This window comes from Salmo trutta, chromosome 26, assembly GCF_901001165.1.
Source record: "Salmo trutta chromosome 26, fSalTru1.1, whole genome shotgun sequence".
In the NCBI taxonomy this organism is placed as follows: Eukaryota; Metazoa; Chordata; class Actinopteri; order Salmoniformes; family Salmonidae; genus Salmo; species Salmo trutta.
In genome coordinates, this window is record NC_042982.1 from 34,076,945 (window position 1) to 34,093,747 (window position 16,803).

Here is a 16,803-nt window from a genome sequence, read left to right on the forward strand (position 1 = left end):
AAGTCTAATGTTAAAGTCTAATGTTATAGTGTAATGGCATATCATTATGTTATAGTCTAATGTTATAGCATAATGTTATAGTCTAATGGTATAGTCTAATGTTATAGTCTAATGTTATATCATAATGTTATAGTCTAATGTTATATCATAATGTTATAGTCTAATGTTATAGTCTAGTGTTATAGTCTGTTATATCATAATGTTCTAGTGTAATGTTATATCATAATGTTATAGCATAATGTTATAGTGTAATGTTATATCATAATGTTATAGCATAATGTTATAGTCTAATGTTATAGCATAATGTTATAGTCTAATGTTATAGCATAATGTTATAGCATAATGCTTGACTGGGTTGCTGGGTTTTCACAGTGTTAGGGAGTTGGTTTGAAAGCCTTTCAGAATAGAGGTGATGTGTTGTGTATGCTGTGGGTTTTGATTGGCAGACTGATGATAGGTGTGGAGTTGTTTGGCTCTGCGTGTGGAGAGAAGGGCTCTCTGTCCCTGATGGAACACTGACGGGAAGAACACTCACCTTCCATTGCTCATCAGACCTCCGTCAACACGCTGGAACGTCACTGGGGTCAGAGCAGAGGAGAGGACAGAGGGGGTGCCAAGACATAAAAAGGACGAGAGAAAAGACAAAGCAATATGTTGAGTCTTCACATAGTTTCAATGACATTGATGACCACATCAAGGCTGTATTACCAACACTAATAACAGTTGAACAGAGAGGGTACTGATGATTTTAGCACCCAATCATTAATAAGAATTATCCTTGTGAACGATCGGACCACTACACCCCATACTCATGTGTCCTCCCAATGTCTTCTGCAGCTGGCTGGATATTGATGGCTTCACTAAGGGATGCAGAGGCCTCACAGTGTCCATTCTTATCATGGAAATTTGAAAAAGATGCTGTGAATAAGATAGCAGATTGCATTTGTTTGCATAAAGTGACACGTAGTGTATTTCTCCCAAGGACAAGATGCTTGATCAGAGCAGAAACTAATTTCATTTAAAAAAATGTTGGTGTAAGTTATTATCAGATTTGTGATTAGAAAAACAAAATGATTAGAAAAGGCAGAGGGCTCATTCGTCAGGTAGAATTAGATGTGTGGGGGCTGGATGGGAGTGAGTTACAGATCCCTCTAGTAGCAGGGTACTCTGACTAGCATGACTCTCAGAAGCCATGATGTGGCCTGGCCTGTTCCATTACAGTGATCTATAGATAATAAATAATGGTATTTGTCAGCAGCTAGTAAAACTTCAGCAGCTCAGAGTAAGAGACCGTTTCATCCTGCTCAACACAGATGATGACAAGAAGACAGAAGACTGAGAATGTAAAACTTCAATGGATCACAGGAAATGCAAAGAAAAGAGGTAAAGAAGCCCAGAGTTTTGGAAATCACCCCGTGCAGATGACAGGGGGAGAAGGAAAAAAGAGAACCCTGCTTGAGTTGAGGAGCTGATAGTATTTTGGCTCATTTGTTGTCTAGATGGAGATTAAAGGGAGGAGGAGGGCTGAACATTTCTTCTCTCCTCCACTCAGGTTTATTTCCCGACAAGCCCAGGCACGGCTAAATAAAGTCCTCAGAGAAAACAAGAAGAAAGGAGGGGAGGAGATGGGGTTTTCTAAATGAAGGAAGTGGCTTGGGTGTGACACAGAGAGGGGCTGCTGGTAGGATAACCTCTCCACTGTGTCATCAACCACTACAGATTCAACCAACCAAAACATCTTTACCATAATCATTCTTGAACGGTACACGAGCATGTTGCAGTACGAGAGAAAAACAAACCACAACACAGGATAATGAACTAAAATAAGAAAACTCGCTTCTTAAACCTTTACTGTTCTTTTGCTTCAGACATACCACATTGGTTTATTTGCATACAGCTTTGACAGCTACACTATAGCTACTTCTCTTTGTTCCACTACCAATAAATGAATCTCTTTCTCTCTCTCTCTCTCCATTTACTAGGAGGAAGAAGAAGAGGAGGGAGAAGGGAATAGGGTGGCTGATACTGTGCTCTGCTGTGGGGAGGCCTCTGATGTCCATATCTGTGCTCAGACACATTTCTGCTCTGCTGTGGAGGACTTTAATGTTAGCCAGCCTGACGTGGCTGTGCCCAGATAAGCACTTTCTCCAATATGAATACAGATGAATCCCCTTTAATAACCATTAAAGGGGGAGGACATAATCAGCGTATACAAATTCCATCAAATCTTCTTCCCTGCTGGCCGCGTGCCTCCACAAACCCGTGATTTACCTCTCCTGTATGACTGGTTTACTGTAGGAGACAGACGGGAGGACACTGTGTGGGCATCACCTCATCTCCTAGCTCCTAGCTAGCGAACACCCTAAAACGACACACCACTAAAATATAACCACCATAATATTCATATTATATCTATCTACACCAGTCCTATTCATCCCCTTCAGTCCTTGACTCAAATGTCATCATCCAGTGGACACCACCCTGATCCTCTAGCCTCAGTGCAGTGTCCTTACAATCTAATACATACACACATACACTCTTCAGTTTCATTAGTACGTTTGAGTGGAACACTTATCTCCCAGAGGCCAGAGCACCAGGTGAGAATAGGGAGATCGGGGAGAGAAGCAGGTGTCACACCCTGATCTGTTTCACCTGTCCTTGTGATTGTCTCCACCCCCTCCAGGTGTCGCTAATTATCCCCAGTGTATTTATCCCTGTGTTTCCTGTCTCTCTGTACCAGTTCGTCTTGTTTGCCAAGTCAATCAGCATTTTTCCTTGCTCCTATTTTTCCCTGTTGGTTCTAGTCCTCCTGGTTTAGACCCTTGCCTGTCCTGACTCCGAACCCACCTGCCTGACCACTCTACCTGTTCTGTCTTCAAGCCTGCCTATCCTTTTGTACTGTTTGGACTCGGATCTGGTTACTGAACCCCTTGCCTGGCCTGACCTCGAGACTGCCCTTCGTCTGGTATTGTTTTGGACTCTCGCCTGTCCCTGACCTACCTTTTGCCTACCCCTTGGATTAATAAATATCGGAGCTGAACCATCTGCTTACTGTGTCTGCATTTGGGTCTCGCCTTGTGTCCTTATAGTAGGGGGTGTATCACAGAGAGGATGTGTTGACTGGAGTGGCAAGACTACAGCCAGGACCCCCAGCCAGCCTCCCTGCATTGGCCTTATCTCAGTCACACTGCTGGTACTGGACCAGTAGAGAGGAACCCCAGTCTGAGGGACTCATTTCATCTGTAATGGACTCTGTTCTCTTCCATTCTCCATCCCATCCCTCTATCTCTCTCCAGGAGAGTACACTGAGCAGACAGAGGCTTTTCTCTCCTGTATTTACAGTTTATTCCATTGAGAGACAGAGGCTGATTGCTTGCTTACTCAACATTGGTGCCAGTCATGTCCACTTTGGGAGAGCATGTACTGTGAATGCTTTACAATATAGGGCTAACATTGTTACAGTTATCAAATTAACTGAAATGAACATATTAGTTCAGGACGTATAGAGTAGAGGAGCAACTTAACACTAGGAAGAGGGATAAAGAAAATGACCTTCAAAAATACAAACAAGTAGCCATTGAGGATATTTCAGAGGGGGAACATAATCACATATAACTACCAATCAACACCAACACCTGTAGAAAGAGAAGGACCCCTTCAAGCCCAATGCATACATCTTACAGGAACATCAAGAGGGGAGTCAAGTATCTTAAGGAGGAATACCCACTACCATCAAGAGGAGAGTCAAGTATCTTAAGGAGGAATACTCACTACCATCAAGAGGAGAGTCAAGTATCTTAAGGAGGAATACCCACTACCATCAAGAGGAGAGTCAAGTATCTTAAGGAGGAATACCCACTACCATCAAGAGGAGAGTCAAGTATCTTAAGGAGGAATACCCACTACCATCAAGAGGAGAGACGCAACAGAAGTACCAGACAGACGGAGGTTCATTGAAACATTGATGGTCAAAACACCCATACATAGACACACAGCAACACAGTACAGTATGACAACCAGGCTGATGACTCAGCTGGGATGGGGACAGTTGTTTGCAGTGTTCAGGCCCTGCCCAATTAAAAATCCAGACCATTTTCAAAGTACGCATTTAGGCAGGGGCTATTTCAATCCATCTCTTCCAGCGGGAAAACAGGTGTGAAATATGGGGTTTTGCCATCTCAAGGTAGGGATTTGATTTGTATTGGGCAGGGCCTGGAGTCTGTCAAACATATATAATGTAGGCAGGAGAGGAGAGTTGAGGAGGGACCTGTGGCAGGAGATGGGGAGGGGAGGGGGGTGGGGACGGACAAATGAACAGTACCTGCAGGGGTGAAGGTGAAGGACTGAACTGTAAAACAAGAAGACAGAAAAGTTGTGTGTTAAAAGCCTGCAGAGGTGCTAAAAGCAGTGCATTGGGGGGGGGGGGGGCTCTGCACACTGGGGCTGGGGGACAGGGAGGCCAAAGGGGGCCAGAGGAGAGGGGCCATCAACATGACCCAAAAAGCAGCTCAGAAGCCACAGAGATGTAGAGACAGCACTAAAAAGATAACACAACATACACAAAATGTAACAAACAGAAAGGAAGAACAGGTTACAGCCATTTGACTGACTGTGGCAACATCAAGAACTGTTCAAGTTCTAAAGTCAGACTGCTGTAGGAATTAAAAAAGAGATGTGCAAGAAGAGAAAATACAAACTATTGAGAGAGAGAGAGAACAATTTGTGTTGTACTGTTGATTTAAAGTCCTAAAGCCATTGTTGAATAACATTACATGCACTGCTAATGTACCATATACTTCCCACTCTCTAATTAAATAGGCTGGCAGAGGAAGGCTGTCCTGACTGGGGTCGAGCACCCACACTCAGTCTGAAATGTCAGGGTCGGTGTGTAGGAGGATGGATGGACTGGCTCCAGCTCCAGCATGGCTCAGTCCTGAGTGACAGGCCAGACCAGCAGAGTCAGTTATACCAGCGACCCCCTCAGGCCATGCCACCCTAGGCTAGTGTCAACACCGTGGGAGGATGTGTCAAACATCACAACTTGATTCACGCCAAGACTCTGCTCTGCTTCAAGATATTCCATCTGATCCTCATCATCTCAGACAATAGAAATATCCTCTCACAATAGAGTCAATAAATAAGTATTTTAAACATAGCTTAGGATGCTAATGAGGAAGTTTGTTGAGTACTCTGTATTGCTGGCAAGAAAACAAGCTCCCAGAGGTAGGGTGTGTATTTGCGCATGTACAGTACAGTTTGCATGTTGTGTTCAGAATTGGTGTCTGTGTGCACTCTCCAGTCTGCCTGTCTAACCTGCGTAGTTGCTGAGTCCCTTCCTCTTCTTCCTCCTCCAGTACAGCCAGATACTGAAGCCCATGAGGATAACCCAGCAGGCCCCTCCGATCCCCGCTATGAACGCTGGCTGCTTCACCACGTCTGTGATCTGCTCCGTGATGCTGTTGTTCCTGTTCCCACTTATGATCACGTCACGGAAGTCCTTACCTGGGGTGGGAGGGACAGGGGGGACAGGAGGGACAGGAGGGACAGGGGGACAGGAGGAACAGGGGGGATAGGGGGGACAGGATGGACAGGGGGGACAGGAGGGACAGGGGGGACAGGAGGGACAGGAGGAACAGGGGGGACAGGGGGGACAGGATGGACAGGGGGGACAGGAGGGACAGGGGGGACAGGGGGGACAGGAGGGACAGGGGGGACAAGCGGGACCAGTGTGAGGGTGTGTATGCCAAGTTGTTTGTTTAAGCGGTGAAAAAGGATTCAGCATTGTAATAAACCATTTTGTTGTTACAACTGCCAGCTGGCTGGGGTCAACATCAGCACTGTAATAGTCCCCACATATTCACTAAGAGCTCAATTTTACCTCAAGATATGCCTTCGACCTCAACAGGAAAATGTGAATTCTATGCACAGACTAGTAGTTAGGATTGGGCTCCAGGTATAGAGCAGTAGATACGATAAGATACAGTCTTGTCAATTACAGCTAACATATTGACTGAGAGAGTAGAACATGGCTGTGCTGTGAAACCTTATGTGCAGGCAGAGAGTAGGGAGGGAGGCTAAATCCTAAAAGCTGATGACAACCCCTCAGGTGATCCTGCTGTTTGCTTAGCTCAGACTCTAATTTTCTTCAGTAAAATAGACCATGTGAGATGAGAGGCACACCCTGTTCCGGATCGATCTTCCAATCGAAGCTCACTCTGACTTGTCTGCCTGACACTATTTCATGGAGTGCAATAAGAATTGGTTCTCAGAAGAGCACACATGACAATATATGTGAAATCTTTGGCTTGGACAACTGAGATGGATTATAGGAGTGACATTGGGGAAATAAGAGTATTCTACAGGCCAAGCCATCAGTTATGGGTGAAATCAGACACTCTGCCCCTGGTCCACATAAATCACACAGAACTACACACAGCCAGGCCGCTACAAATCATAATAACAGAGGTTTAAATACAATCAGTCTGACTGATCATTCATGTCACGCACTCTCTAATAGGAAATACTTTTGCCCCAATCAGTGATAATATTGAGCATTTAAACAAGCATTTTGTGTTCACTGTCTAGAGGCCATGTTAATTGCAGTAATGTTTTATTTTATTTATTTATTTACGATATCCGTCAAAAGTGAAATGGGCTTTTCTGTAATTATGGATGAGTAATCAATAGACCACTTTTACATTCCTACATCATTCTACCATAAATCTCCCTTTAGCTAACCCCCCCCTCCCCCTTCCCCGTCTCTTACCGATGACGATGGGCTGAGGTTCACTCTTGACCCCCACCCCTGCGCTGGTGCTGGCAGCAACCTCCACCCGATACAACACCCCCACCTGAAGCCCCCCCACAACCACCGACCGGATGGCTGCATCCACCGTCTTATTCACGTGGAAGCGTGTCTCATTCCCTAGGCACCAGATCTGAACCGAGGGAGAGAGACAGAGGAAGAGAGCGTCCTGTCACAGTGGTGTCAGGTAGAGTATTATATTGATTCTGATGGCATCTCAGTAAGCCAGAGTCATCAGGTTACATCCAGTCTATCCTCTCTCAGTAACCTGCCTTGTACTCCTGGATGATGCCGTTCTGGTGGTCTGGAGGAGGGGGGTCCCAGGAGATGCTGATGGAGGTGCTGTTCTGGTTGCCCACCATCAAGACTGTAACCTGCAGGGGAGGGGCACTGGGAGCTGGGGTTGAGGGGAGACAGATGGGGGGAGGGGGGGGGGGGCAGTAGACTGGTCAGGGAAGAGGGATAGCATTCCATTCTCTGATACACACACAATCTCACTCACTCACCCACACACACAACCTCACTCACCCACACACACAACCTCACTCACTCACTCACTTACCCACACACACAACCTCACTCACTCACCCACACACACAACCTCACTCACCCACACACACAAACTCACTCACTCACTCACTCACTCACTCACTCACTCACTCACTCACTCACTCACTCACTCACTCACTCACTCACTCACTCACTCACTCACTCACACACACACACACACACACACACACACACACACACACACACACACACACACACACACACAAGACACTCATACTCTCTCTCACACTCATCTTTATTGTGAGGGGTGTGTGTAGTTGTTAGCAGGTGGAAGACACAGGTGGCTGTGGGGAGAGCAGCAGCTCATTAAAAGGGGATTTACATGGAGAACAGGCAGGTCTGACACATCCATCTTTAACATTTCACTATGAGTTAATATCCCAGCCCTGCTCCTGCTCCAACACAGAGGGATTCACACACAGAATAGTGCTATTGATTTTCAGAGTAACAGCCAGGCAGAGTCAGACAAGTCTCCTCAGTCAAGCTATGACTCCTCCATTGACTCAGCCAGGGTGTCATGTGGGTCAACAGGCTTATAGGATGAGCCGTACAGCAGTGCAGTCATACGTGAGGAAAATATGAAGACATTTATTTTAGGGAGAATTGAAACACAGGGCTAGGTAAACATATTGACTGGTTTCATCGATCAGGCAGGTGGAACTAAAGCCAGTGGGATAGAGAGCGGGGGGGGGCTCTAAAGTGAGTAACAGCTCTATAGATGGGGTTTGTACATGGTCTGAGAGATAGAGCCCAGAGCCCACAGCAGACACCAGCCCCTGAGAGACAGGGCCCAGAGCCCACAGCAGACACCAGCCCCTGAGAGACAGGGCCCAGAGCCCACAGCAGACACCAGCCCCTGAGAGATAGAGCCCGGAGCCCACAGCAGACACCAGCCCCTGAGAGATAGAGCCCAGAGCCCACAGCAGACACCAGCCCCTGAGAGATAGAGCCCAGAGCCCACAGCAGACACCAGCCCCTGAGAGACAGAGCCCAGAGCCCACAGCAGACACCAGCCCCTGAGAGACAGGGCCCAGAGCCCACAGCAGACACCAGCCCCTGAGAGATAGAGCCCAGAGCCCACAGCAGACACCAGCCCCTGAGAGACAGGGCCCAGAGCCCACAGCAGACACCAGCCCCTGAGAGACAGAGCCCACAGCAGACACCAGCCCCTGAGAGACAGGGCCCAGAGCCCACAGCAGACACCAGCCCCTGAGAGACAGGGCCCAGAGCCCACAGCAGACACCAGCCCCTGAGAGACAGGGCCCAGAGCCCACAGCAGACACCAGCCCCTGAGAGACAGAGCCCACAGCAGACACCAGCCCCTGAGAGACAGGGCCCAGAGCCCACAGCAGACACCAGCCCCTGAGAGACAGGGCCCAGAGCCCACAGCAGACACCAGCCCCTGAGAGACAGGGCCCAGAGCCCACAGCAGACACCATCTCCGGGTTTCATTATTAATCTCACATCGTTGTCATCTCATAGAAACTCACTGACCGACCTACCAAGCGTGCACGCGGGTAAACGAATAACAACGAAGCAAACTGAAAATAAAGTTTTAAAAAATTATGTATTTCTCATTTCCGCACCGACTGGCAAGGGAGTCACACCACAGCAGAATGCTGACAGGTCAATTACTCTGAGGCTGCCTCTCTCTCCCCTCCCCCAGCTAGCCCCCACCCCCCTCCAAAATGGCACGTGTCATGCTGCAGATCAACGCTCATCCCTCACTGGAGTCATACTGGTACACTGACCCCCAAAAGGCCAAGAGAGGACCAGGCATGGAGGAAGAAGACAAACGGCTCCGATGATGGACGCCATATTAGAAACCCCCACCAACGGAGCAGCCCATCTCCCATCATGCTTAGAGGCCTCTGCCGCCCTCCGCAGCTGTGTTAGATTACACAAAGGTGACAAAACGCTAAGTAGCAGCAGCCATCAGAGACAATGTCGTTCAAAGTTAACGTTATGAATGATTTAACAGCTTATGAATATGCATATTTGCACTAAACAATACACAGTTCTCATTAGGAACAGTGGCGGCTGCTGTAATATAGCCATTAACCTAGTGATGTATGGCTGGCAGGAATGTGACCCCCTGTCTCCACATGTACACGTGCACACACACACTTACACACACACACACACACACACACACACACACACACACACACACACACACACACACACACACAGACACACACACACACACACACACACACACACACACACACACACACACACACACACACACACACTACCGTGCTATTGAGGGGATGGAGACTCACATCACAGCACACACTGCCATCACTCCCATACTAAACAGTGGAGTGCTAATCTGGGCCTCAGAGCTATTGAGATATATAGTAACTAATTTTCCATGCTGGGAAAAGACAGACAGCAGGAGTAGATACTGTACTGGTGGCCTCCTACCCCCACTGACTACTGATTCTAACTCTCCCCAAGAACCAGGCAGGCTGGCTGGGTGTTTATCATACTAGATGGGCCTCTGGTCCCTTCTGAGTCCCTGTCAGTGGACTTCATATCACTGGAATGTGTTCAAGAGTGTGTTCTATAAATAGAATGTGTTCTATTTATCATCCCCTTGGCTTGACTGTCTGCCTCCACTCTCCCCTCTCCAGATGGACCAGAGAGAAGAAGAAGAGAGAAACAAAGTGAATGACAGAGGGTAGAGTAATGGTGAGTATTATCCCATCATCCTCCTGGTGGAGATGCTCTGTGGATGTGGATGCTATAATAATGTTAGCTGATGGATACACTGAGTTTTAAATCACTCTCCATACCCCTATTTCCTATAAAACTAACTAACTCCACCGGTCTCACAGTGTCTGTCTCGTGGTCTCACAGTGTCTGTCTCGTGGTCTCACAGTGTCTGTCTCGTGGTCTCACAGTGTCTGTCTCGTGGTCTCACAGTGTCTGTCCCGTGGTCTCACAGTGTCTGTCCCTTGGTCTCACAGTGTCTGTCCCGTGGTCTCACAGTGTCTGTCCCTTGGTCTCACAGTGTCTGTCTCGTGGTCTCACAGTGTCTGCCTCGTGGTCTCACAGTGTCTGTCCCGTGGTCTCACAGTGTCTGTCTCGTAGTCTCACAGTGTCTGTCTCGTGGTCTCACAGTGTCTGTCCCTTGGTCTCACAGTGTCTGTCCCTTGGTCTCACAGTGTCTGTCCCGTGGTCTCACAGTGTCTGTCCCGTGGTCTCACAGTGTCTGTCTCGTAGTCTCACAGTGTCTGTCTCGTGGTCTCACAGTGTCTGTCCCTTGGTCTCACAGTGTCTGTCCCTTGGTCTCACAGTGTCTGTCCCGTGGTCTCACAGTGTCTGTCTCGTGGTCTCACAGTGTCTGTCTCGTGGTCTCAGTGTTTGTCTCGTAGTCTCACAGTGTCTGTCCCTTGGTCTCACAGTGTCTGTCCCTTGGTCTCACAGTGTCTGTCTCGGGGTCTCACAGTGTCTGTCCCTTGGTCTCACAGTGTCTGTCCCTTGGTCTCACAGTGTCTGTCCCGTGGTCTCACAGTGTCTGTCTCGGGGTCTCACAGTGTCTGCCCCGTGGTCTCACAGTGTCTGTCTCGGGGTCTCACAGTGTCTGTCCCGTGGTCTCACAGTGTCTGTCTCTTGGTCTCACAGTGTCTGTCTCGGGGTCTCACAGTGTCTGTCCCTTGGTCTCACAGTGTCTGTCCCGTGGTCTCACAGTGTCTGTCCCATGGTCTCACAGTGTCTGTCCCGTGGTCTCACAGTGTCTGTCCTGTGGTCTCACAGTGTCTGTCCCTTGGTCTCACAGTGTCTGTCCTGTGGTCTCACAGTGTCTGTCCCTTGGTCTCACAGTGTCTGTCCTGTGGTCTCACAGTGTCTGTCCCTTGGTCTCACAGTGTCTGTCCCTTGGTCTCACAGTGTCTGTCCCGTGGTCTCACAGTGTCTGTTTCGTGGTCTCACAGTGTCTGTCTCGGGGTCTCACAGTGTCTGCCCCGTGGTCTCACAGTGTCTGTCTCGTGGTCTCACAGTGTCTGTCCCGTGGTCTCACAGTGTCTGTCCCTTGGTCTCACAGTGTCTGTCCCTTGGTCTCACAGTGTCTGTCCCGTGGTCTCACAGTGTCTGTCCTGTGGTCTCACAGTGTCTGTCCCTTGGTCTCACAGTGTCTGTCCCTTGGTCTCACAGTGTCTGCCCCGTGGTCTCACAGTGTCTGTCTCGGGGTCTCACAGTGTCTGTCCCTTGGTCTCACAGTGTCTGTCTCGTGGTCTCACAGTGTCTGTCCCGTGGTCTCACAGTGTCTGTCTCGTGGTCTCACAGTGTCTGCCCCGTGGTCTCACAGTGTCTGTCCCTTGGTCTCACAGTGTCTGTCCCTTGGTCTCACAGTGTCTGTCCCGTGGTCTCACAGTGTCTGTCTCGTGGTCTCACAGTGTCTGTCCCGTGGTCTCACAGGAACCTCCAGCACAGTCTCTGCCTCTCTCTGTCTGCTTCTGCCTGCATGTGACTGGGATGGGTCGACACCCACAGAGGTTCTGCTGTGACAGAAATAGAAAGAGCTAAATCTCTCAGAGGGCCCAGGCTGCAGACAGAGAAGAGGCAGGGAGTTTTATCAGTGCTGGTAACAGCTGGGATAGGCAGGTGCTGTGGGGCGGTGTGTGTGTGTGTGTGTGTGTGTGTGCGTGTGTGTGTGTGTGTGTGTGTGTGTGTGTGTGTGTGTGTGTGTGTGTGTGTGTGTGTGTGTGTGTGCGTGTGTGAGATGAAGCAGTCACAGGGCATACATAGCATACATACAACATACATAGTGCTGCAGCATACAGGGGCTGGTCACAGGAGACAGGACCCCTCCACTGAGACTGGGGAAAATAAATGGGCCTATCACAGCAGCCGGATCTGAACTGTCTCCTCTCTTCCCAGGGCTGGATGTGGTTGTTTAGGGAAAGGAAGGGAGGGAGGACATAGCCTTGGGCTATCTGTGTGTTTATGTTGGTCATGTTCCCCTGCATGGACTGTAAATGTTTGTCTAACCTACTATTCACCTTCATCACATGAATAGGTACAGCATGTACAGCTATAGCACTGTACATTTCATCTGCCTATTCTTAGTGTAACAGGTAATGATGTGAATCCCAGTTCTACTCCATTAGAAGTGGGAAAGTATGGAGGATCCAACAGGCTGGCCCAAGGCCTGGAGGTGTGTGTGTGTGTGTGTGTGTGTGTGTGTGTGTGTGTGTGTGTGTGTGTGTGTGTGTGTGTGTGTGTGTGTGTGTGTGTGTGTGTGTGTGTGTGTGTGTGTATCAGTGTGCAGCATGTCTCTCCCTGGCCCTGTCATGTCCTGTCAGAGTCAGGCTGAGGGTGACAGCTCCACTTCCCAGCAGGAAGTGAGCGAGCACTGTGTCCAATCACAGCTCAGCTCATGGCTGCAGGGTGATGGATGAGAAGCGGGCCAACAGAAACAATCATAAACAATCAAGCACTGCAGAAAGGTCAGCATGCTACACAGTGGCAGGACACACACACAAAATACCCCTAAAATGTCACAGCAGGACACAGAGTATTGTGAGCGACATGTATGATATCATGACAATTGGACGCCCTACAGGGAAACATGTCAAACAGTTATTCTAAATCTGGACGGAGGAAAATGTCCATGAAATAACATGGGGATTTCTTTACCTTCCTCTGTGGTGCGAGCCGACCTGGACTCACTGTCCATGCCCTGGAACTCATTGAAGTAGGGCCGGACCTTGATCTCATAGATGATGCCTTTCTTGAGGTTGGAGAAGACCACACTGCGCTCTGAGGGGATCTTCACATCCTGGGTCTGCCAGGGTCCTGGGGAAAACAGGCCAGACGTCTGCCTGTACAGAACTCTGTAGCCCTGGATGAACTGGGACTGACGGTCCACCTGGGAAAGAGACATGGGGAGAAGAGAAGAGAGGGGTTAGCTTCAATCACCTGTTCAAGGTTCCTAGGAAATACAACATTTATTTTCTCAGTTAGGACAGAGTTAAGAGGATATACAACATGTCTTCTCTTCAGTTAGGACAGAGTTATGAGGAAATACAACATGTCTTCTCATCAGTTAGGACAGAGTTATGAGGAAATACAACATGTCTTCTCTTCAGTTAGGACAGAGTTAAGAGGATATACAACATGTCTTCTCATCAGTTAGGACAGAGTTATGAGGATATACAACATGTCTTCTCATCAGTTAGGACAGAGTTATGAGGAAATACAACATGTCTTCTCTTCAGTTAGGACAGAGTTAAGAGAAAATACAACATGTCTTCTCATCAGTTAGGACAGAGTTAAGAGGATATACAACATGTCTTCTCGTCAGTTAGGACAGAGTTAAGAGGAAATACAACATGTCTTCTCATCAGTTAGGACAGAGTTCTGAGGATATACAACATGTCTTCTCATCAGTTAGGACAGAGTTATGAGGAAATACAACATGTCTTCTCTTCAGTTAGGACAGAGTTAAGAGAAAATACAACATGTCTTCTCATCAGTTAGGACAGAGTTATGAGGAAATAGCTAAAGATCATGACCATAGGTGTGCAGCACGGTAGTCAGACACCAGAGTACATGAAACAATGTTGTTCAACAGATGTACTTGTTTCTCCCCAAGATCACATTGTGCCACTTTAGAGGCTGTTCCATTTTTAATGGGTCTTTTATCATCAGAGCTGACACAATTAGCTCAATTAGCATCTTTCCTCCAAGAGAGAGAGCAAGAGCAGAGAGAGAGAGAGCAGAGGAGAGAGAGAGAGAGAGAGAGAGAGAGAGAGAGAGGAGAGAGAACAGAAGAGAGAGAGAGAGCAGAGGAGAGGAGAGAGCGCAGAGAGAGCAGAGGAGAGAGAGAGAACAGAGAGAGAGAGCAGAGGAGAGTAGAGGAGAGGAGAGAGAGAGAGAACAGAGAGAGAGAGAGCAGAGGAGAGTGAGTAGAGGAGAGACAGAAAGAGAGAGCGAGAGAGAGAGAGAGAGAGAGCAGAGAGAGCAGAGGAGAGCAGAGAGAACAGAAGAGAGAGAGAGAGCAGAGGAGAGGAGAGGAGAGAGCGCAGAGAGAGCAGAGGAGAGGAGAGAGCGCAGAGAGAGCAGAGGAGAGAGAGAGAACAGAGAGAGAGAGCAGAGGAGAGTGAGTAGAGAAGAGACAGAAAGAGAGAGCGAGAGAGAGAGAGAGAGCAGAGGATAGAGAGCAGAGAAGAGAGAGAGAGAGAGATAGCAGAGGAGAGAGAGAGATAGAGCAGCATGGCATTATCTCCCTCTCTCTCAGCACACTGAGCACACATCACCCAGGCCCTGCATAGAAGGCTTTCAGGAGCAAGGCTATCAAAGCCATACATATGCATGTCTCGCTTGTATTGTAAATACCAACTAGTGAAACCTAAGGCAGGGTCCTACAAGGCCTAGAACAAACGTGTGAGTGTGAAACGATTGGTCGGTGATTGTCGTCCAACCCAGAGGAACTCTGGGAGAATATGGAATACAAACCAGGGACAATAAAGACAATTCTGCCCAATTGAGGAGACAGGGAGCCCAGAGGTGCGATGGTGGTGCGATGGTGCTCTCCCAGTCGATAAGGGGCCTTGGTTCTAAACTTGGGCCCATTTAGCCAGAGAGAGAAAGTTGAATTTATAATGATGAGGAGGAGGGGGCATAACTCCCAGTAATGGCTGGTTAACAGTGGGAGAAGTGAGCGGGCCTTTCAACTGGGATATTAAGCAGCTGTTTCAGCATGTGTAGCCGGAGTAAATAAGCAGAATAGATTCTGGGCTAGCGTGGTGTGTAACTTTCAATAATGGAATGATTTGGGACTATAAAAGCCTTTCCGAGGCCGCACTATGATTACTGACTGGGCCCTGATTGATTAGGTGGCGGTGTTCTGTGTTGATTGTACACACACTCATAAAGCAATGTTTAAGTATTGAATTAGCCTTTTAGTCTGGGGGGTGAGAGCTTATTATGGGGTGTTAATAAACATGTCACACGGAAAACTGGTAAAGTGGTTCATTTAGAAATGAAAGCAGCCACCCCAATGACATCATAAATACCAGCTACTGACTGATTTACTGTGGAACGGAACAACCCGGGCTGGTTAACACAGGACGGGAGAACAATGAGGGAAAAAGTCACCCTTCAGTAAGAAGAAGAGAGTGCATGTTTAAATGCCATAGTCTAATGTAGAAATAGACTGGAAGTTACTACTGCTGCATACCCTCATACTGGAAGTTACTACTGCTGCATACCCTCGTACTGGAAGTTACTACTGCTGCGTACCCTCGTACTGGAAGTTACTACTGCTGCGTACCCTCGTACTGGAAGTTACTACTGCTGCATACCCTCGTACTGGAAGTTACTACTGCTGCATACCCTCGTACTGTAAGTTACTACTGCTGCATACCCTCGTACTGTAAGTTACTACTGCTGCGTACCCTCGTACTGTAAGTTACTACTGCTGCATACCCTCATACTGTAAGTTACTACTGCTGCATACCCTCGTACTGTAAGTTACTACTGCTGCGTACCCTCGTACTGGAAGTTACTACTGCTGCATACCCTCATACTGTAAGTTACTACTGCTGCATACCCTCGTACTGTAAGTTACTACTGCTGCGTACCCTCGTACTGGAAGTTACTACTGCAGCATACCCTCGTACTGTAAGTTACTACTGCTGCATACCCTCATACTGTAAGTTACTACTGCTGCATACCCTCGTACTGTAAGTTACTACTGCTGCGTACCCTCGTACTGTAAGTTACTACTGCTGCGTACCCTCGTACTGTAAGTTACTACTGCTGCATACCCTCGTACTGTAAGTTACTACTGCTGCATACCCTCGTACTGTAAGTTACTACTGCTGCATACCCTCGTACTGTAAGTTACTACTGCAGCATACCCTCGTACTGTAAGTTACTACTGCTGCATACCCTCATACTGTAAGTTACTACTGCTGCATACCCTCGTACTGGAAGTTACTATTTCTGCATACCCTTGTACTGTAAGTTACTACTGCAGCATACCCTCGTACTGTAAGTTACTACTGCTGCATACCCTCGTACTGTAAGTTACTACTGCTGCATACCCTCGTACTGTAAGTTACTACTGCTACATACCCTCGTACTGTAAGTGGCATGATTTCTCGCAATGATTCAGCCTCAGTCCAAGTCGTGTTTCTAAATTGATTAAACAGTGTCTCTCTGGCACGTGTCCGTCCTTATGGTGTGGTAGACACAGACTGTGACTGTGCAATGGGTGTGTGTGTGTGTGTGTGTGTGTGTGTGTGTGTGTGTGTGTGTGTGTGTGTGTGTGTGTGTGTGTGTGTGTGTGTGTGTGTGTGTGTGTGTGTGTGTGTGTGTGTGTGCGTGTGCGTGTGCGTGTGTGTGTGTGTGTGTTGGGGAGCAGGTGTGTGTCAGGGAGAGGTTGGTAGGTAAGCTGGTTTGAGCTACACTCC

At 48.1% G+C, this 16,803-nt stretch overlaps 1 protein-coding gene across 5 annotated transcripts in view; it reads right to left on the bottom strand.

Moving 5' to 3' along the window:
• Positions 1-16,803, bottom strand: part of robo2 (roundabout, axon guidance receptor, homolog 2 (Drosophila)) — a 555,672-nt gene that overhangs the window by 56,295 nt on the left and 482,574 nt on the right. For 3 of the 5 annotated variants that reach the window (XM_029715771.1, XM_029715772.1, XM_029715770.1), the window contains exons 15-20: positions 13,022-13,253; positions 7,078-7,202; positions 6,767-6,938; positions 5,314-5,502; positions 4,322-4,348; positions 536-578 (exon numbers count right to left, since the gene is read on the bottom strand). In XM_029715771.1, the coding sequence (XP_029571631.1) occupies positions 536-578; positions 4,322-4,348; positions 5,314-5,502; positions 6,767-6,938; positions 7,078-7,202; positions 13,022-13,253 (788 nt within the window). The remainder of the gene's footprint in view (positions 1-535; positions 579-4,321; positions 4,349-5,313; positions 5,503-6,766; positions 6,939-7,077; positions 7,203-13,021; positions 13,254-16,803) is intronic. The other 2 variants (XM_029715774.1, XM_029715773.1) reach the window with 1 other exon arrangement.